Source organism: Arvicola amphibius, chromosome 11 (assembly GCF_903992535.2).
Source record: "Arvicola amphibius chromosome 11, mArvAmp1.2, whole genome shotgun sequence".
NCBI lineage: Eukaryota > Metazoa > Chordata > Mammalia > Rodentia > Cricetidae > Arvicola > Arvicola amphibius.
This window is the reverse complement of record NC_052057.2, coordinates 87,211,762-87,233,693: the sequence shown is the minus strand read 5'-3', so window position 1 is coordinate 87,233,693 and position 21,932 is coordinate 87,211,762. Positions and strand designations below refer to the sequence as shown.

General features: G+C 39.0%; 1 protein-coding gene across 2 annotated transcripts in view; it reads right to left on the bottom strand.

Moving 5' to 3' along the window:
- Positions 1–21,932, bottom strand: part of Map3k7 (mitogen-activated protein kinase kinase kinase 7) — a 62,174-nt gene that overhangs the window by 12,191 nt on the left and 28,051 nt on the right. The window contains exons 10-13 of one of the 2 annotated variants that reach the window (XM_038347606.2): positions 20,339–20,469; positions 19,675–19,804; positions 17,176–17,256; positions 6,556–6,620 (exon numbers count right to left, since the gene is read on the bottom strand). In XM_038347606.2, coding sequence (XP_038203534.1) covers positions 6,556–6,620; positions 17,176–17,256; positions 19,675–19,804; positions 20,339–20,469 — 407 coding nt within the window. The remainder of the gene's footprint in view (positions 1–6,555; positions 6,621–17,175; positions 17,257–19,674; positions 19,805–20,338; positions 20,470–21,932) is intronic. The other variant, XM_038347607.2, reaches the window with a different exon arrangement.

Sequence of the window (21,932 nt, the reverse complement as noted above, 5' to 3'; positions counted from 1 at the left end):
CAGCAAGAAGACAAGACAGGAGTCTCAAGTAGAATGGACCAAACTTACCAGTAAAAAATAACAAATACAAACTACAACAGTAAAGCTCAGAATATCAACAAAACACACCCTAAACACAGGGCTGGAAAGACTGAAGTTAAATGTGCCTTCTTCTAGAGGACTACTTTCAGAGTTGGGATCAGAGGCCCTACAGAGGCCACAAACTCCACCCCAGGTGATCTGATGTCCTACTGCGGTCTTTTTGGGGACCCATACATGTAGCATGCATTTGTATGCACACATATACAGACACACGCCTAAGTGAGGAAAAAAATAAAGCCCCAATCAAATTGTCAGGATGAATGAAATGTGATTCTTAAGAGACAAATCTAATTTCCTGGAAGGCTGACTCAGTGGTCAAGAGAACTTACTGCTCTTCTGAGTACCCAGCACCTACACCAGAGGGCTCACTCGTGCCTAGAGCTCCAGCTCAGGACATCCCACACCTCTTGCCTCTTCAGGCACCTGCATTCTCAGTACATTCATTCTTCCCCTCAAAAACTAATGAAAATAAAAAATGTGAAAAATCAGAAAAATACTAAGTTATATAGAAAAGACAAACCAGACAAGAAGCACTCAAAATAAAGTATCTATATTAATATTAGAGAATATATTTTTGGTCTAAACAAACAAATTAAGAAGAAGCAATAATGTAAAGTGTTCTAAAGCAGAGAAAATCTTGGGGACCTAAGAACGGAGAATAATCCCTTATCCTGAAATCCAGCCATAGCCTCTCACCAGCAGAGAAACAAACATTCAGACACAACTAGCAATGTAAGGCCCTTCTCTCTACCCTGCCACAAATTTGCAATTTCCTAGGAAGTTCACCTGAAACCCCAGTAAAAAGACAAGTAATCAATCTACACACCAGGGGCTTGGGGTTCATGTTTTAAGATTCTTATTTCCTAGCCTGGTCTACAGAGTGAGTTCCAGGATAGGTTCCAGAACTACAGAGAAACCCTGTCTCAAAAAAACCAACCAACCAACCAACTAACCAACCAACAAAAAGTAAAAACCGAGGGGCTGGAGAGATGGCTCAGCGGTTAAGAGCATTGCCTGCTCTTCCAAAGGTCCTGAGTTCAATTCCCAGCAACCACATGGTGGCTCACAACCATCTGTAATGAGGTCTGGTGCCCTCTTCTGGCCTGCAGGTATACACGCAGACAGAATATGTATACATAATAAATAAATATTTAAAAAAAGGTAAAAACCGAAACCAAACAAAGATTCTAATCTCATCTGTGGCACCTCTATATCTACCCTATAATCTTATCCAAAGAGAAAAGGAAAAACAGAGGATTCTTAGCAACCTGATGTGACTTAAGAGTAATCAAAAGGTATACAGGGTTAATGCCAAGACAATTGTGCCTCTCCCTGGAGAAACCAATGTCCACACCAGACAATGTCTTACTCTGGAATTTGAGATGTACTCAGGCTATCTTTCTTCTGAGAGCTTCTCATTCTCTTAACCCTATGCTTAAGACTAAATTAAAGACATCTTAAAATCTCCAACACTATTACATTTGCTAGTCCTACAATGTTTCCAGCATCAAAACTACAAATCCCAGTTTGCCCCCAAGCTGATGTCCCCTAAAGCCTAGAGAAATTAATTCTTCAGAAGCTGAGGGTGGCAGTGTTGGACCTGTGTCTCTGTCCACTCAGAGTTTGAGCTTCTGCTATGCCATTAGTACCACAGCTTTAAATAGGTTCCAGTACACAACAGTCAAATGAGGGTACATTAAGGGTCTTGACAAAAGAACAATGCTCATCAAGTGGGGCCTGTGAACAGGTAGGAAACACAGGATGAGACCACACAGCAGTGCACAGCACTAACAAACCCTTCCTAGTTCAAAACCATGTCTATAAGGCATCTAATTGATTAGGAGCTAATATTAGAATTAGAATTTTGGTTATATTTATAGTCAGTTCTACATAAACTTTGCTTTATGTTATTACCAAAGATACCTCAACAACTTAACTTCAAGGACAGAAGAAAAAAATAGTATAGAAAATCTCAAGTCCTCAAAAAACATTAATTGAACTTTTTAGAGTATCTGAAAAACATACAAGGCATAAATAAGAATATTAGGTATCATTTGACAATACAAAATTATTCTGTGGCTAACCTACATTACAGCTCATAATCATGGAAAACACTGTATTTCAGAATCTGCTCTTTAAAGCTTGCTGGTCCAATCTGATGGCCCCGATTGCTCTCCACCTACTGCAGCTCACTCAGGTTGCTTCTTCCTGAGACAAGCCCAGTTTACCCTCTTCTCACATGAACTGAAGTCAGAGATGCAGGGCAACAATGGACAGAAACGCCATATGGCAACGTGGGGCAGCAAAAGAATGTAAGCCAAATGTGCACTCCACGGGTGAACTGCCAGCATGAGACATGGACCATAGCTGCCTTCCTGTGACCAGAATCTTATCTATTTATGAAATGGCATTCTATAGATAAAAACAAATCTTAAGCTTTTAGGTCGCATCAGGTAGACAAGAACATAATTCCATTAAGTCAAGCACTTCCATGTTTGATGCTATCAGACTCATCAGAAAGTCCTCATACCTTTTAGAACCCCGCAGTCATAGAATCACAAACAGAGGCCCAGTGCTGCATGTGTCATGACTCTAAAGCACAGATGTGTCAGTGTGCACTAGATAGGCACTTCCTCCCTCTAGGGCAGTCCCAGGGACTCAGAACAATCACTGATATGCTCTCAAATCCAAATGCATACAATTTCAGTCAGCAGCTTGCGCCATTTACAGCCTTTTGTTTAGTGAGACAGCATCTCCACATAGTACACAGTAGCCTTGAACTCACAAGGACATCAGAAGCTTTTATCCACTGCCCCGACCCCTTTTCCCTTGACACAGAAAGAATAGAATGCAAGATTCAATTGATTTCCCAGTGCTAATTTTCATTTCATAGCTGGATAGCAAGAATACTAAGAGGAGGACAAAACAGTACTACCAAGAGCTCTGCATGGAGGAAGGCCTGTGACACAGACCAGCGTCCACTGTGTCTGCACTCGTACATTCCATAGGAAGCCCAGGCAATGGTGTGACAGTGTCTAGTGGCACAAGACTGCTGAAGCTCAGGACAACTAAGGAGCATGCTGGGTTCATATTGTGTCTAATTCTCGAGATAATGGCAACTGCATTATTGTGGAATGGTAGGTGTATACTGGATTGCGCCCCCAAAAGAATATGTAGATCTAATTTACAGTACATAATTTTAGTAAAACAGGAAGGTTCATCTAAATGTTTAAAAAGTAAATGTGTCTAGTTACCTGTCTAGATGTACTGTTGTGGTATTTATTATGGGTTATTCTTGTTCAATGATATGGTAGTTAAAGCTCATCATTATGGAAAAACTACTTAAATAATGAAGTTACAGATAATGACAAGCCACAACACTTAGCATTCACCAGGATTACCGCAGCACAAATTATTTCTTAACAGGGTGCTGAAAATGTGAAGGAAGATAGAGGTTTGTTTTCTCTAATTCTCAGGTGACCGACTTGCAAAAAAAGTATCCACTATCTAGGGCTAAGATATAGGTAGAGTCTCTTAAGGGTCTGCCTGGTATTAAAGTCAGTGCATAACAAATGGCGGCTATTATCAGCAGTGGCTCTCCAACTGTAAGAAAATTCATCAGGTAAGTATAGTCTGCTTTAAAAAGTCCTTGAGGGGGCCGGAGAGGTAGCTCAGTCGGTAGTGTTTGCCTAGTACACAGAAGGTCCTGGGTTTGATTCCCAATACCACATAGACAGGAGGTAGTAGTTGACATCCATAAGCTAAGCACTTGGGAGGTAGAGGCAGGAGGATCAGGAGGTCAAAGCCATCCTTTGCCCCATGGTTTGAAGCCAGTCAGGGATATATTAGACCTTGTCTGCAAGTCTGGGGGCAGAAAAGGCTCCACCAAGACTGGGCATTATTGGTACCATCAGTCTCCAGCCAATCACTGCCAGGAACACACTGGCAGAAGAAAGTTGAGTTTATATTATTGTGGTGATGAAGGTTCTCTATGGGACACCAGAGAATATCTCTTTAAGAATGCTCTAGAAAGAAATTCATAGAACTGAGACTTTGTGGTTGGTTGATTTGGGAGAGGACAAGAGAGGTTCTCTCTCATTTGGCTGCTGCCAGTTCTACAGAGAGGCAGACAGACAGGAGAGAGCTGCACTTGGTAAAGCAGCTGTAGCCATTCTCATTTGTATGGAAGGACAATGCTTTTTTGTGTTTAGGGTGGCAGTGACCCTCATACATTGAAGTGGATTTGCTTTGTCTTATTTTCCCAGGATCTGAGAACAACATTTTTTTTTTTTTTGATACAGCTAGTAAAGGGTTGCTTTTTTCTTTCCCAAAGACACTAGAAGGCCAGGTACCTTTTGAGTGCTTCCTAAGCTTCCCAAGTTAACTGTAAACCATGTACATTGCAAGTAGGAATGGAAGCACCCCCACCAAGTCCTACATTTTAATTTATAGGTGAAAAGTAATTTCAGTGAGATAATTTTTCAAGTCACAAGCCCAAGTACACACAACTGAGTGGTTCACTTTTTCCTGTGAGATGCAATGCTAAGCTTCACCAGCAAACTCTTCCTTTCATGACAATCGTACTACATGGGCCTGTACTAAACCAGGCTCTTTACCAATTTCAATGTTCAGAAACAAACCTCAAAATAAAAATAAAAGCAGAAGCACCCCCCACCCCCCACCCGCACCATCTGCCAATCACTTCAATGGATTTGAAAAGAAGCACACTGTCAAATTATGGAACTTCAAGCTGTGGGCATGCTCCCTCCCACATAATGAATGCTGTTTTCATGAGTAATTACACGGTTTCAACCCAATGGTCATGTAGACACTTTCCTGGTGAAATGCATTCATAGTACAGTATGATTATTCTCCACCACTCTTGTTGAAAAATGAATACAAGGCACTGTAAGGTTATAATACTTTGGTAATTTATAAAGAGGATGAATTTGAAACACTGGTTATACAAACTATTTTAGAGCAGTAATACTGACAAATCAAATGCTCTCTTCTCCCGTATCTTCTGGAGTGTCCCTTGGCCACAGTCTGCCCCAGTCCCTAGGTTTTACTACTTGACAGGTCTAAGCTAAGTATGAGCAGGGGAGAGATTAGCAAGACTTGGTATTGGGAAAGTTCAGCGACTCTGGGTTCAAATAACTGGAATATTGATGGTAATAGTCAACACAACTAAAACGCTTGTGCTCATCAAGACTATGGACTCAAAGCAAACACCAGATGTTAATCAGGCTGACTAAAGCCTTTAAATATCAGTGAGGGAAATCAAAAGTTCTGGGGTATCATAAGAACCAATACACTGGGAAAAAAATCACTACTGAATGAGCAAGAAAAGGTTTAAATTAATAATGACTCTAAATAAATAATAATGCATATGTATTTCTAGATTTTAAGATTTTTTTTCTTTTAATTTTGAGACAGGGTTGCTCTTTGTAGTATTGACTGTCCTGGAACTCACTATATAGACCATGGTAGCTTCAATGCATAGACATTCATCTTCCTCTGCCTCTCAGGTACTGGGATTAAAGGTGTGTAACACAATGCCTGGACTATCAAGATATTTTTAAGTTAAACAGAGAGCTAGAAAACACTCTAACTTTTAATAGAAACACAAAAAGTATTAATTCTTGTAAAACTGAAATAATAAAAGTATTAATCTCCATTTCTGATACTTTCCATGTATACATGAACCATTATGCAATAATTTTATTACTTCATATGAATACTATATTCACATGAAAACAAAATACCTCATACTTAGTACTCATTCATTTTAGAAAACATGATAAAAATGCATGTAAAGTGTAATTGTTTGAATAACAGAAAAACAGAAAAAACCTGAATTACTTAGCTAACTTTATACCTGATTAATTAGAACTCTATAGTAGAGTCAATATGGCTTAAATTATAGCATTATCTGGGCTACTTACAATGAAGTTATAATAAAGAGATAGGGGAGTTCAGAAGAGCATTGAAAAAAAAAAGCAATAAAATCTGTAACGATTAGAACAGAAGCTTCCTTGAGTTTAGCCATCTGTTTAGTATTTATATTCAAAGGATATTTAAGAAAAATATGATACCAGTGGATACATCAAATTAAAAGATGTTAAAATTCTCCAGGTAGCCCCAGGAGTAGCAATATTAGGCAGGTATTTACTCCTCTTATTAGAAAAAGAGGACAATGATAAAGGTACATTATTCAGTTCCAGAAAAGAGCGCTTTCTGCAAACATACCAGAAACACATGGAACACTGCTCAACAACACGCCTTCTCATACAGTTCAAATTGAATTAGGAACATTCGTGCTTTTTCATCTTTCTTATGGACTGAAGTTCATGGCAATAAACTTCCTAATTACGTTTTCAGGTCAACTACTTTTATAGAGAACATTATGGTTCATTCTTGAACTCTATCTACCATAGTTTTCTACAGACAGATAATTTGAATGTTAAGTCTTACCTGACCAGGTTCTGTCCCAGTGACAGTCAAGTCTTGGATGGATCTACGTCTTGGTTGCCCGTTGCCTTAAAACAAAACAAGAACAACAACAAAGTAAAACTGCAGTTTACCCACGCAAGGGATCAGGGTGTAACTGCTGCAGAGGAAGTGCAATCTGCTGCTCCAGGGCTCTACGGAACACGTTTAAAGGAAAAAGAATGAGTAATTTCATTGTAAAAACAAAGCAACCCAAAAACTGAGAAAGAGAGAGACAGAGAGAGAACTGTAGTGTATTAACTCTAAAAGTACTGGCCCACAGCAGAGTATACCCTAATGCAATGGCATTCCTACTGCACAAACAGCAGCTGACTGTCTTCCACCATCTTCTGTCATGTGTTTAAACAGATGAATGCCTGGGGGCTGGGGCTGATGACGGCATCTATTTCAAGGGCCTTACGTTACAGTTTTCACAGTAAGGCAGCTAGCAGGTTGTAAGACTTGTCTGGCTTTAGCTGGCAGCAGTGCCAAAGAGGATGCTTAGGCTTAAATTATTGACCCGAGTCACATTTAATCCCATTAGTCTTTGTCAGAATGCAGTAATTCATCATTAGTTAGTAACAGCTCAGTTTCCTCTGGGAGATGAACAATGTTCATTCTATGCTCAAATAAATATATACAGCTTGTGGAGATGGGCTATCATGAACCATGAAACCATGAACATTCTACTTTAGAGATGTCTATATTATATTTTTAACTCGATTAAAAAAAAGAATTCCACAAACAAGTCTTTAGCAGAACAGATTGACTTAAACAACAACTTCATTCAGCACCTTTACTTGGGAGTAGGATTGTTTATTCAGTATCTTTTAACACGAGAGATCAGCTGTTAAAAAGGAAACACTGAAATACTACAAGAAACAGCTGGTACAATATTCACAATGCCTCTGACCCCGAAAACTCTACCATATAATTCTCCAACTAGCAGGCAGCACTAAGACTCACGCTCCAACAGTTCTCTTCTGTTGAGCAGATAAATCATTTGTATTTTTCACTCTCCATGATCTTGGACATAAAAAATTGTATCTAAAACCAATCAGTATCCTTTAGCATCTTAACCCCTGTGATCTCATTATTGCTATATGTATAAACCAAATGGACTTTGAATAGAATTAAGAATGTTTAATGAAATAATACAAGTAGTGAATATAAAACTCAAATGTATAGTCACTCTTGAAGATATAGTTCATAATGCTTCCTATTTTAGAATGTTTTAAAATTCTTTGTATACTCTGAATTCAAACTTACATCAAGTTTCAGCTTATTCTGAAATGTCTCAACTTTCGGTTACAAAGTAAAACAACAAACTCTACTTATTGAATCAGACACATTCATAAATACTTTGTTTCTGTTTCCCCAAAACAAAAAAGGGCACTACTCTGACTAGTGAGCGATTTTAGGCCCATTTCATTCAACACTCTCATCCTAAAATTAGCACAGTTGAGACAGACTATAAAAGTATCTGGAACTCTTTTTTTCAGGTCAGCAACATTTATGAATCTGAGGAACCACCAGCGTATGTGTCTGCAAACCATGACATCGCCACCGCAATTTCACCAAGTATGAGTTCAAGTTTAGCCGAGGGACAGAAAGAAAGGGGGAGAAAAATTTTTAGGAAACAGGGTAAAGAAGAGCTGACAGTTAACAAATGCCATAAAATGAGTTTCATGCTATAGCATGAGTGGAAGCAAGCAGTATTAGGCAATTCATTTTAATGAGCACAACCATGTCAGAAACCACCTGGCAAACAGCTCAAAGCAAAAGAGGATTGCAATCAGCAAATACTTGTTGCTCCAATATTATGTTTAAAAGCCATAATTTAGAAATATGAATGTGAAATAACTCAAGCTCCTAGGACTTCAAATGAAAATCACTGGATGTCTTCTTAGAAAATTTGAATTCTCAATTTTTTTCACTGAATACTCATCTAGAAATGTACTCATTTTACACATAAAATATGTCTTACTTTGTGTGTGTGTGTGTGTGTGTGTGTGTACTCTTGCTACAGCATGGGTGTAGAGGTCGGAAGACAATTTGTGAGAAGCAGGTCTCTCCTGCTTGTTAGTTCCAGGGATCACACTCACACTGTTAGTTCTGGAACGGAGTTCCCTCACCTGCTGAGCCATCTCACTGGCCCTCATTCTCCATGTTTTAAAGTTATCTGATATGTGCACACCTGCATTACACACGCTCTAGCAAACAAAGGGGAAGAAAGCCCGAGGGCAGCATGATGTGAGTAGTAACCAGCAGCCTACACATACCGCCCCGAAATTGTCAGCGTAAAAAGTCCTGACCTTCTGCCAGGCGGTGGTGGTGCACACCTTTAATCCCAGTACTCAGGAGGCAGACGCAGGTGGATCTCTGTGAGTTCAAGGCCAGCCTAGTCCACGTAGGGAGTTTTCAGGACAGCCAGGACTCTGTAGACCTTGTCTTAAAAAAGAAAAAAAAAAAAATTCCGGAACGTTTATGATTTGTAAGAGAAAAATGAAAGTTTTAAGAGTGGTTTGTCTAAGATCTCACTGCCAGCTCATGCTACACACCCTCCCCAGGCCCCATACGGAAAGGCAAGAACATCCGGCCCCATAAGGAAAGTCACAGCTCACTTCTTAAGTGTATCATAGACACAAACTAACTCCTCACAAAAAGCAGCTCTTTTAGTTACGGTTGAGTTCCTAAGCAAGTGGTTAAGTCATTTCAGAATAGGTCCAGAGACTACTGCCCGAGTTCTCACACAATCTACCCCTGTGCGTTTTCATATGGTCTAGACCAGTCCACAGCATTCACTCCCGATGCCGGAAACTTTCAAAGCACATGCAGACTCTTCACTTAAAAGCAAACTATTATCCTGGAGACTTCTTTTGCCCAAATTATTGGAAAATCTGAGTTCTAAATAAAAATTGTTCTCATGCATAAAATAGGATCGAAAACATTGTATAGAATTATATATGTAAGTTTTGAATTACTGCTTAGTAGTAAACTGATAGTATAACTTAAAAAGTGCTCATTTACATTGCCACAATCTCTTACTAATTTCAACAAATTATGACTCTTTTTTTAGAAGGACACCAGATAGGTTTTTCAAAGCAATTATTAATGACAGATGAGTATTGCTTTGGAATTAGTTTTATTAGATTAGAATTTGAGGTCCACCCCTGTTTTCTTTTCTTTTTAATTAAATTTTATTTCTTTTAGACAGAGTTTCACTATAGAGCCCCCTGGCTGGCTTTGAACTCTGAGAGATTCACAGGCATCTGTCTCCTGACTGCTGGGACTAAAGACAGGTGCCAATGTACCTAAATGTTAATTTTCAGATTATAAAATGTGATCCTGGTAATAAAAAATTTGGTGGTCACTGAATATTTACTGTAAAGTTAAATAACTTTTCTATTTAACTAGTCACAAATATCAAATTCTATAGGAAGTGAACAGGAATGTCTTAACATAGTCCCTAATTAAAGGCTTACAATTGTTAATGAGAACACCTGTGATAGGCAGGGACTTTTCAACTGTAGAAAAGCTCAAATCCTCCTGCTGTATTGTCATTTCATTTGGGAAATATGTAATAATTTATATAATTCTAGTTGAAGAATATTTACAAATATTAGTATCTACTAGTTCTTGGCTCAAACACAGCATGAGAAAAACGTTATTCTTATGCCAGTGAAGAAAGCAAAACAATGAACATCTCTCAAGACTGCCTCTGCCTCCAAGGTGTGATGCTCTACAAAGCCCTCCTATTGGCCAGTAGGTTTGTCAATACCCAAGATGAAGGAGGGCGAGAAACTCAGTTAATGTCCTCCTATTCCACCTATCTTTGCATTATACTCTTGCTATAAAAATATACAGCACAGCTAATGTCTTATAAAAGTGAAAATGAGTATTTATTTATTTTTGACAGTTAATAGACCAAAATATGGCTAAGAGATCTAAAACATGGAGACTTAAGGCTTGTTTCTAGCTTCAAGAATGTACTATATAAACAGTAACACAGATAACTCAGGGTCTTCAGAAAATTGTACAAAATATTTTACATACATCATTTAATGGCTCAAAAATATTATTATGTAAAGAAATATCTAAGATGAAATATCATTTTTGGTGAAGGCATTCTGTCTGTCTTCATACCAGGCCATATTATCACAGACTTAGAAATCACAAAGATACAGTAAAACCGCATTGTTCATGCCCTCTATGGTAGTGTTTTAAGGTAATGAATATCTAGAGTGGATTTAATGCATATCCAGAGGCTATTTAAGTGCCTTAAAGTGGAATCAAGCATCATAATTAAGACTAATACTCTATTACATTTTCAGTTTAGCTTGTTTTCTCAAGATATGTACATATAATGACGGTAATATCAGTATTTATAAGGTGACTTTGTAAGTCACATTTTGAGTATTTGTTTCATTTTATAGTAGCAATCAAGCTGGTATAAACTATAACATTTTTATACTAGTGTGAGAGAAAATGCAGCAGATTGTTTCAATTATGCCGCTTGTTCACAGGGATGTGTGGGTGGGTATGTGTGTCTGTGATTTTTTTTCCCGTCGACTTTGAAACATTATAATCATACCTGGTGTCCCTGAGTGCTCCAGTCACTCACAAAATGACTTTAGGGCACAAGTGTTCTTCCCTGACTATTGATTTTAGAATTACAAATAAAGAACCACAATAGACCAAGGACAAATAAAGAACAACAAAAGACCAATGAAAGCACAAACCATTCCAGACTTCAAGATACATCACAGAGCCAAAGTAATAAAAACAGTATGGTACTGGCACAAAAGTAGACAGACACACAGTCAGAACAGAACAGGAGACCCAAACATGAGTACAGATGACTACTATATAATATTTGACAAATATGCTCAAAACAGATTTCTACTTGGATGTAAGACCTGCTCAACAAGAGGAACACCATGCTTGGTACTGGAAACCTTGGCTACTACCCAGAGGTAGTAAAGTCATGGATCTTGGAGAAAACCCTACAACCACCACTTTGCTAAATCACAGCACCTCTATATTCTAAATATTTGTCCTTATGCCCACAGATAGGTGTGGTTATTACCTCTTATCAAGGAAATGTCTCTATGCAATGGATGAAGCCCGCTACAGAAAACCACAACTGATCAAATGCATAACTGTAGAGTCCAGTCCTAAATGATACATCTACAACACAACTTCCACCCTAAGGCTCAGAGGATAGGGAAGAAGGGAATCTGCTGTGAGACGCTCTCCTAGAAATGCAGGAAGCTTAAACGCATGAAGTCTCACCAGCATGACAGCCTAAACATGACCTAGGATAGCAACAGTGACATCACAAAGGGAAAGCTCATAAGGTCTCAACCCTAGACAAAAACTACAGGCAACTAAGGAATGTCCAGGCTGGAGAAACAGGCTTCCCCAGGGAAGAGCAGACCAACTGACTACCCAATACCACAAGTATCTACAGACTGAGTAAGTTGTATTTATAAATTCAGGAACAAACACCTAACATAACACTACCACCACCGACACCAGCATTTGAAAGGAGGGGATATATAGGAGGGTTTGAAGGGACAAAAAGGCATTTTACCTATTCATCTTCAACAGATGTTGCTTTTGAAGAAACGTGAAAGTTAACACCAGCTGAAAGAGATGACCTCCCACTGCCAGGATAGTTTTGCAAATATAATCCCATATGAACATGAGATGAGGAAAAGGGAGGAAAGAATCAGATCAAAACTTGGGGTAGCAGCCATGTCAAGATGAAGCAAAGATCTCCTTTGTAAGTACTGGCCCTCAGAAACTCACTGAAGTGGACAATGAATGCAAGCTTCTTACTTTCTAGGAGACGTGCATGGCCACAGAAGTGGGTGCTGATGCTCTGGGTGAAGAGTGGAAGGGCTATGTGGTCTGAATTAGTGGTGGGAATCACAAAATTCTCCCTGACAAAGCAAAGTGTCAGAGTATGCCCGCTGTTGAGCAAGTTGTGTTCTTATTATAGAGCAAGGAGGACTGGAGAGTCTGCTCATGGACGCCTTGTGGATGCCAATCTGAGTGTTTTCAACTTTGCTACTTATTACTTGTTACTCTATTTGCCTTGGTGCACTGCTCTGAAGAAACAGTGTGCTAAAAACCACAAGGAGGAGGTTGCAGAATATGCTAAACTTTTGGCTCAGAGAATGAAGGAAGGTAAAGAAAACAGCAGAAAACACCAGAAACAGATTGCCAAGAGACACAGGCTGTCCCTGCTGAGAGCTTCTAAGTGTGAGTGCAGTCAAAAAGTACGTCTTTAAGAGTAACAAATAAATTATTAGACCTTGAAGAAAAAACTAAAAACTTGAGGGCAAAGTAAAGTTCAAGATCTATCTTAACTTCTTTACTAAAATAGAAGGAAAATAATCAGAAAACTTAAAGCAATCCAATAATACCTCACCCATTTCTGCTTCTTGAAACAAAAGAATCTATTACAGGTTACTGAAAGCTGGACAGTGGTGATGCACACTTCCCAGCAATCCAAAGACAGAGGCAGGCTAATCTCTGAGTTTGAGGCCAGCCTGGTCTATTGAGCAAGTTCCACAGCAGCCAGAGTTACACAGAGGAACTGTATCAAACCAAACCAAACCAAACCAAACCCAACCCAAACCAAACAACCATACCATACCATACCATACCATACCAAACCAAAGGGGGCGGGGGAGAAGAAGGAGAAAGGATCATGCTTTCAAAACTCAAATGTCAAGGGAAGGCACTTAAGAAAAGCCCATCTCTTCTTCTCAGAGCCATTTATCAGTGCATAATGTAACAAGCAAATGTATTGAGCAGTTATTGTATGAATGTCCTAACCATGGGCGAGAACCTTCTCATCTGTACCGACCTACCTCGGGAGAGCTGACAGCACCTGGCACTGATGTGTAAGCAGTACAATGTCACCTGTACTCAACTGATGAGCAGCTCTTAATGATGTCCTGCTTGGTATAAGAACAAGCCTCAGCTACAGCATCCCTTGCAGGGGGCGGGGGGGGGACGGTGGGAACTGAAGGAAGCATTACTATGCCAAAGTCTGCCAGCCTACCAGCCCCAGTAATGAGATGAAGTATGAAACTTGTACAATCTCAGAGTCAATGAGTCCCTTAGTATTATATTAAAAGCCAATTCCTGTATGACCTAAGGACTGGAAACGATGGTAGCCAAGTAGCTTTCTTTCTTACATGAATGATGCAAATAAAATATAATGCTTTTGAAAAGCAAAGATTAGTGAGGGAAATCAGGATTTCTCTCTTTGCCTGGGCCAGTGCCAGGCACTTTCCTACTTCCACCATGATGGAAGCATGTGTGACAAATCAAAGCAGGAAGGGGATTCGTCCGAAGAGCATGAGCAGGAGGAAGATGATGGGATGGGGTGAACAGGAACAAATTTTCAATATGTACAAAGAGAAATGCCAAAGAAAGAAAAGTATGTTCATGTCAAGTCTGCATGAGCTTGATGGAGTGCTGCTGCCGGGAGAGGGAGCTCACGTCAACCAGTACACTGGACTCAGTGCACAGCACTCACCCAAAGCAAAGGATTACTGGGACTGTTTATTTGTGATAAGTGAAACAGTTATGCAAAAAATATTTAGAACTGAGTTCCAGTGCTGGTAAATGGGAGTTTAGACATAAAAACAAGTATCTAGACCAAAGCATTTGTCAGAAATCCACTTGGTGGAAAAGAAATTCTGTTAGTGTTAGGAAATTTGGGAAAATAAATGCCATCTTCTAATTAAAATACTAACAGAAAATGAGATATTCCCAAAGGGTTGGCTTTATTACTGAGTTTAATTTAAAAATATAAGTTAGAGATACATTAGTGTTTGGCTTTTATGACTATCAGTTGCAGTTCTAGAGCCTATATTTTTTTATTAAAGAAGGGAAAATTGATTAGTGTTTAGATATCTGAAAAGGAAGACCTAACAAGAACATTTAAAACTATTTATTACTAATACTTTCACTGAAAAAGCACTGCTACCCTAGAAAGTAACAGCAGAATTACGGTGTGCTTATTTCAAAAGGACCCAAAGTCCTAGTCTCCCTAAGTGAAGTGCTCTCCACTACAAAAGCAATAAGGAAGGGTGGCATGTTCTACATTATGTGACTTCAATGGAAGAGTAAAAAACACAATGTGAACTGAGTCAGAAGAGCTGAGTGTAGCCTGTGGGCTCTGGGAAGAACCACTCAGAAGCATATTTTAATCCTGTATCTAGGATACGGGTACACTTTCAATTTAAGATGACCTCTATCTAGCTTTAAAAAAGCATCTTGTCAGGGCTGAAGAGATGGCTCAGTGGTTAAGAGCACTGGTTACTCTCCCAGAGGACCTAAGTTCAATTCCCAGCTACTGTATCATGGCTCACAACCACCTATAATGGGATCTGATGCTCTTTTCTGTCTGTCATGAGGCCATACATTCAAACAGAGCACTCATATGCATAAATAAATACATTTTAATAAAATAAAAAAATAAAACAGCATCTTTCCAGGACTTCCCGGCTTCAGCACTGCTAACTTTTCAGACTAGCTCTTTCAGGCAGGCTGTATAGAGCTATACAGGTTAAGAGCACCGGACCTCTGGCCATTACACAGTACTAGCTCTCACCCCACTAGGCTATTACTATGTTTCTTATTTCTTCCTTGGTGTAGGAGGTTCTTCTGTTTATGTGTTGCTTTCATTGGTTGAATAAAGAGACTGCCTTGGCCTTTTAATAGGACAGACTTAAGAAGGCAGAGTAGACAGAACTGGATGCTGGGAAGAAGGACAGATAGACAGACTCCATGATTCTCCTGCCTGAGACAGACGCTGGTTAGAATCTTTCCTGGTAAGCCACAACCTCGTGGTGATATACAGATTATTAGAAATGGGTTAAACTAATATGGGAGAGTTAGCCAATAAGAGGCTAGAAATAATGGGCCAGGCAGTAATTTAATTAATACAATTTCTGTGATTATTTCAGGTGTAAGCTAGCCGGGCAGGACAGAGCAAGGGGCCAGCTCCCTTCAACACTTCCCCATTATTTTGTCTGCCCTTTAGACTTATAGACTTAAGATTTAATTGCTACTTGTGTAAATTTTCTGATGCTGTAATGTATTTAAGGTTAATACAGATCTATGTAAATATAAATGTTGCCATTTTTAGGTAGTATATTTTATCTATAAGTAGGAAAATTAAATAATCACAAATAGTTAATATAAAAAGAAGCCATCAATAAATAAAAATTACTACGTAAGAAATGACTTAACAGTGGTAACAATTTAAAAACTTCACTTTGAATATTAAAGAAAATTAGTACAAATTACCTTTATTTAGATAAAATGGCCCACAAAACTATAATTTATATTTCTTGTGTCCTAGTTTCTAGCTATTAGAGATACTCAATGATGTACTCATTTAATATACCTATTTATTAAACAGTATGTTCAGCGTGGTAAGTACTATGGAGACAGTTACTACAAATATATAGTCCTTAGTCCTTATCTCTTAGTTTTAAGTTTAGCTAGAAAAAATTAGGTATTCAACTACAGTTTAAACACAGTGCTAAGTAAGTGCTTTCATAGGCAAAAGTAAAGAATGCCAAAGAATCCATCCAATCACACATGTGAAAAATACCATCTCTATAATAGAGTCAAGAGAGGAAGGAAAACTTATTTTTTTTTAAAATAGGGATAAATGGCATTTTTCTAAAAAAAAATCATTATTTTTATTTATCTTGTCCCCCTGTGTGTATGTGGAGAACAAAGAACAACTTTTGGGAGCCTGTTCGTTTTCCCACCACATGGGTCCTAGGAATTAGGTCATTAAGCTGATCAAGAAGCGCCTTTACCTGCTAAGTCACCTCATTGGCCCAAATAATCATTGTACGAAATATATTGAAGGTTATTATGCCATTTAAGATTTTATTAAAAAATGGTGGCTTTTATTCATCTATGAAAGGACCACATAAGGTATAAAAGCATTTACCAACTGACGCACTGAAGCATCATGTGTGAGTCAGGTGTGAAACACATTTGGTATTAACACACTAGCAGCAGACTAAGCAGCTGTCCTGGCAGTTTTGTTTCTACAAGGCACCCTACAAATGGCAGGCTGGTCTTGCCTGGTTTCCACTCTGCCCTCCAGGTTACGACAGTGTAGTGCAGCAGCCCTCTTCTTCCAGCTGCAGGCCCACTGCTCCCCAGACACAGGCTGGGCAGGGAAGGAAGAAGACAAGGACAGCACACGTTTCAAGCAGTTGTATCCTTTTTCTGCTAGGTGCAAAACAGACCTAGGCACAGCTTACTCTCTCACTTTCGACAGAAGACCATGTAAACATGAGGAGGGATGGTGTTTTCCATTATGTGAAGAGTGTTAATTTCTTTTCACTTGATTTCTATCACTGGAGATGTGAACTTACGATTGCAGGTTGGTTTCAGTGTGCAATATAAAGTTTTCTACCTGTCTCCCTGGGTACTGTATGCGAGCTATCTATGTTCAGATCATATGAAAATTGGAGCAAGAAGCATTTAAAAGTACCAGGATCATTAATCCAGTTCCACAGCTGTTGCACCAACACAGGTGGTCTATGATACCTGATATGACGATCTCAGGGACATCCAGAATGTTGCCAAATGAAGCGGTTTTACGGTGGCCCCGTTTAGGCTTGGAATAGGCTGAAAAAACACACATGTACAGTATACATGCAAACAACCACAAACAGTAACACAGGAAATGACTGCAAAACAGAAGAGTTCTGAAATAGTCATGTTAATTACATCTCATGCAGAATGGCATGCAGAACTATCTAACTTTTCATCCATGCTTAGGAAGGTGCTGTTAAAGAGCAAAAACCAAACAGTCTAAGACGTTTTACACACTGGTTTTAATTAGCAGGACCAAAAAAAAAAAAAAAAAAAAAAAAAAAAAAAAAAAAAAAAAAAAGCACTCAACAACAAAGACAGACAAAACTGCAGGACACGGAGAAGCTAAATTCCAATGTGTTCTTAGAAATATCCTACCTAAGTAAAATCAGTGATATGAGGTGAGGGTAGGGAATGGACAGATGGGAGGAGGAAGAGTGGAGTTAGTAAGGTAAGCTGCCAGATTTGTGCTGATGACACAAACAGGATCAGATAGCTCTTTAAGTTAGGTGCTTCTTGGAATGTGCTATAAATTAAAATCCCATGATTAAACAATATTTATCAAATCAAAGCATAAAAATGTATGTTTCCATAAGTATTTCTATATTATTTCTAATAAACTGAACACTAATTATAGCTTTCAAAGTTTAGGGTATTTAGTTGTTAAACATGAAGGCTGTTAAAAGCTGGAGTATGAATCTTTAAAGTAAGACAATTCATTAAAAAATTCAAAGGATGCATTGTCCTACATTTAGATAGAGAGGACAAAGTAATTTATTTGTATATGATTATCCTTGAACTAGAAAAAAGTCATTCCTATAATATGTAATTACAAACCTGTAACTGATTAGAAAAATTAGACTCAACAAAATAATCAACTATTATCATAACATGACTTTCCCTTTTAGGTCAGAAATCAGTATGATGTGTCTATTCTGAATGACACTTGTGAAGTGAAATGGTCCCCCAAAGTGTTGGGGGTGTGACTCTGTCCAGAGACAACTGTGTGTCATGGAGGCCAGTAGAAGGCCACTGACCTCTACTCAGCTTGACACTTTCTGAGGATTTACCAGGGGCAGAGACAGCTAGTTCCCTGCTAGTCTCTGGTCTTTCCTTTTCCTTAACAACGGACTCTAACTGTACTAGAGCAGCAATGTCAGATATGGATGCAGATCCCTTCTACTAGAGATAAGTACAGGCCACTTGACCGTGTCACTCTGGCTAATGGCGTGTATGTACAAGTTGTAGAAAAGGTCTTCGAAGCTTTCTTCGGTTACCACTTCTTTCCTGCTCCCTCAACTGTGGAAGTGACGGGGTGAACTGTATCAGCCATTTTAAAGCACAAGGTAACCTTGAGGACAGAAGTTAAATAGAGAGTGTGACACACAGGGACACAGAAAACCAGCTGCCTAGTGACCACAGGCATATCTAGACTTGTCTATGTGTGATCACAGCTTATGTGTTTAGACACTGTTATTTCCAGATTCTTTCCTAGCTAAAGGCTTTAGTGAGGTTGATAAACTCAGGAACTGTGATTAGTTTAGACAAATACAGTATAGTTCATCTGGATGCCACTTTCAACAAAACAATACACACAATCAGAATATTTTACTTAGAAAACAACTAAGTTTAAAAAAATAAAAAGTCTGTATCTATAATTAAATGATATGCAGATGACCAAAATATCCTCTGAGGAGAATTTGTAAGCTTTGTTGTTTGTTTACATTTCCACATTCTCCAATACAATGCTCATTTTTATAATCCATTCTTTTCTAACCTTGGAAGAATCAGAAATAACAAAGTAAGACCCAACAAATTGGCAACACTAAAATGAAATCTGCTTTCATTTTTAAAAAAAAGGAAAAAACGTGCCAGTTGATCAGGTGACCAAACACCATTCCTCTTCATTCCGACCACTCTGTCTACTGCAATGTTTTAAGAGCTTATAAAATGAAATTTAAACACTAGCAAAATCAATGTCTGATGAAACTACTACTATCTCATTCTGCCGTCAAATAAACAAACTACTACTAGCTCGGCTATTCTGGCCATCGGCAGGACGACAACATAGCCCTGGAGCACAACTTTCTGCAATGATTTTTTTTTTTTCTTCTTGGACTTAGCACACAAACAATGGTAAATTACTCTGTCACTGCACTGTTCTGGTATTGGTAGAATTTCAATTTCTTACAGCTAGTTTATGTTTGAGGAGACAATTGTGTTTGATAAAATCTGTAATTAGAAAGATGTATTTTATAATCCAAATAATTTTTAAGTCAGTTTTCTCTTATTTAAAATTTGAGCCAAATATACAAATTTACGCTGGAAGTTTAGAAAGCATACTGTAACCCTGCCATCTGTTCACAGAAGTACATAGAAGACAGAAATGCCCTGGTAGCTGCACTGGAAACAATTGTGGGCATCATGTAAAAGCACAGTCATTTTCTCTACCTGCGGTCGCCACGGTCCTGGCCTCGGTCTCAGACATGTCTGCACTCATCCTCTTGCCCTCAGAGGCCGGGGGCAAGCTCTCCACACTGCTCCCGCGAGAGGCTCCCAAGCTCAGCCGTCCACATTCACTCTGTTAAAATTATAGGCCAGTCTCAATTACTGCAGTTCTTTTTATGTAGAGATCCAGGGAGGCAAAAAGGAAGGTGATAAGTAGATTTTATAACTATGGTACTGTTCTGAAAGACGGAATTTTATACTGGGAGGGAGCTAAAAAAAGGAGAGCAAGCTCAGAGACATGCCACTCAGAGTAATCTAACCAACAATGGCCACAATACAAGCAACCCAAACAGGATGAAATGATAGTCTTATGAGAATTCCTTAACTGGTCCATAGAACAAAATGTATTTCACACTGCATAGGACCCTTAGTTAGGGTGGATCACACGGAGGAAGGGGCAGGTGTTGGCAATAGCAACAACCAGCAGAAAGGCAAACAACTTATTTAACAAATGGCAGCAAAATTTCATGTCTCTCACCATAAGCTCATTGGTCTGGTACAGGAAGGAAAGTTTAAGATTGTTACATATGTGACGAACTAGCGACCTATTTAATGTAATGTTATAACTACTAGTAAGAAACCATGCAATTTTACTTTAATAACAAACCTGTTGCTTTGCCTGATTTTTTAGCAGTTTTGACTCTAGGCGTTTAATAGTATCATTTGTGGCAGGAACTTGCTCCAGATTCGTGTCACTTTTATTACTGGTATTTGTAGAAGCGATGTCCATGAATGAGCCTAGGAAAGCAGAAACGTTTACAACTTCAGGTTGAGAATGATATGACTGTCTCATTCAATACCTGAGAAGACGTAAATAAAAACAGCAAGGCTTCCACACCAATTAAGACACCCTAAACAAGCCCATTTTACATGAAGGTTACAGACAGCACAATAAAGAACCAGTCAGTTTTCTAAACAGATGAGACTAACGTAAGGGTTTAACCCTGAAGTAGAATTGAGGGGTTAAGCTGAGATGAGCAGACCAGAGGATGAGTGAGTTTGAAGGACATATCTAGAAGTCAGTTTGGAGAGCACTGTTGGAGTCCCTACTAGGACTCTTGTTCTGGATGTATGAGTGTGGAGCTCAGGTATAAGATGAAAACAAATGCTCTTTCTCTTCTGGAGCAACAGGTTACCGTGCAGACATGGCCAAGTCCAAGAGTTGCACAACAAAAAAGAAATCCCCAAAATGGCACAGGACAGCATCAAGAAACCCAGTAACAAAGATACTAATGTCTTAAGAGGCTGACTCCAGGTTCCTGAGGAACATGCGCTTTGCCAAGAAGCACAACAAGAAAGGCCTGAAGAAACTATGCAAAGAGGAATGCACCTGCAGAGGACACTAAGGATCGCGTGAAGCCCAAGGAGCCACAGCCCCAACCACAAGCTCAGCCTTCCAGCTTTCATCACTCACCCAAGCTTGGGAAGCAGATTTGAAGCTACACGGCTAAGGGTTGTCGCCAGAAAAGTTTTAAGGTTTAAACCAAGCCTGAGGCTCCAATTCCAGCTCAGGCTCCCAGAGGTGTCACAGAAAAGGCTTCTATCAGCTACTATAAGACAAGGGACTGGTGTAACACACCTACACCCTATTTACAGATGGTCAGTGCCCTGTGCTGCTTTTACAAATAAAAATGGAGGCATGATCTGCTGGGGGTGGAGGGGTTGTCAAAGTCTTGGTATTGGAAGAGGTAACTAAGGAGATGGAGATGAATGGCTAAGTGAATAAGCCAATGGCTGAGCCCTTGGTACTCTAGCACTTAAAGCTGACGAAATGAGGAACACAAGCAAAGAAAGTCAAGAATAAGCTAGGGATGGTCTCAGAGACAATAGTATTTATTTAGCATTCACAAAGTCTTGGATTCCACTTGTTTTGCAAAACAAAATAATACCAAAACAATAACCACAAAAAAACTCTAAATGACCAGAAATGTAATGTGAAATTCAGATTAGTATTGGGTCCTGCACAACAACTTTAGAGAGTGTAAGGAGAGAGTGATGAATGCAAAACATTCATTAGCATCAACTGTGAATATAAAATTCCACTCATTTGCCATAGTTATACAGAGATAACTGGTGACCTCCACAAGAATAATTCTGCAGTAGTAGTGTAAGAGCAATCTAAGTGAAGTTGATGCTAGAAGTCAGTTCATCTGAATGCATACTATAGCTCTTGAAATGGTCTCAGTAGAAAGGTGAAAGGT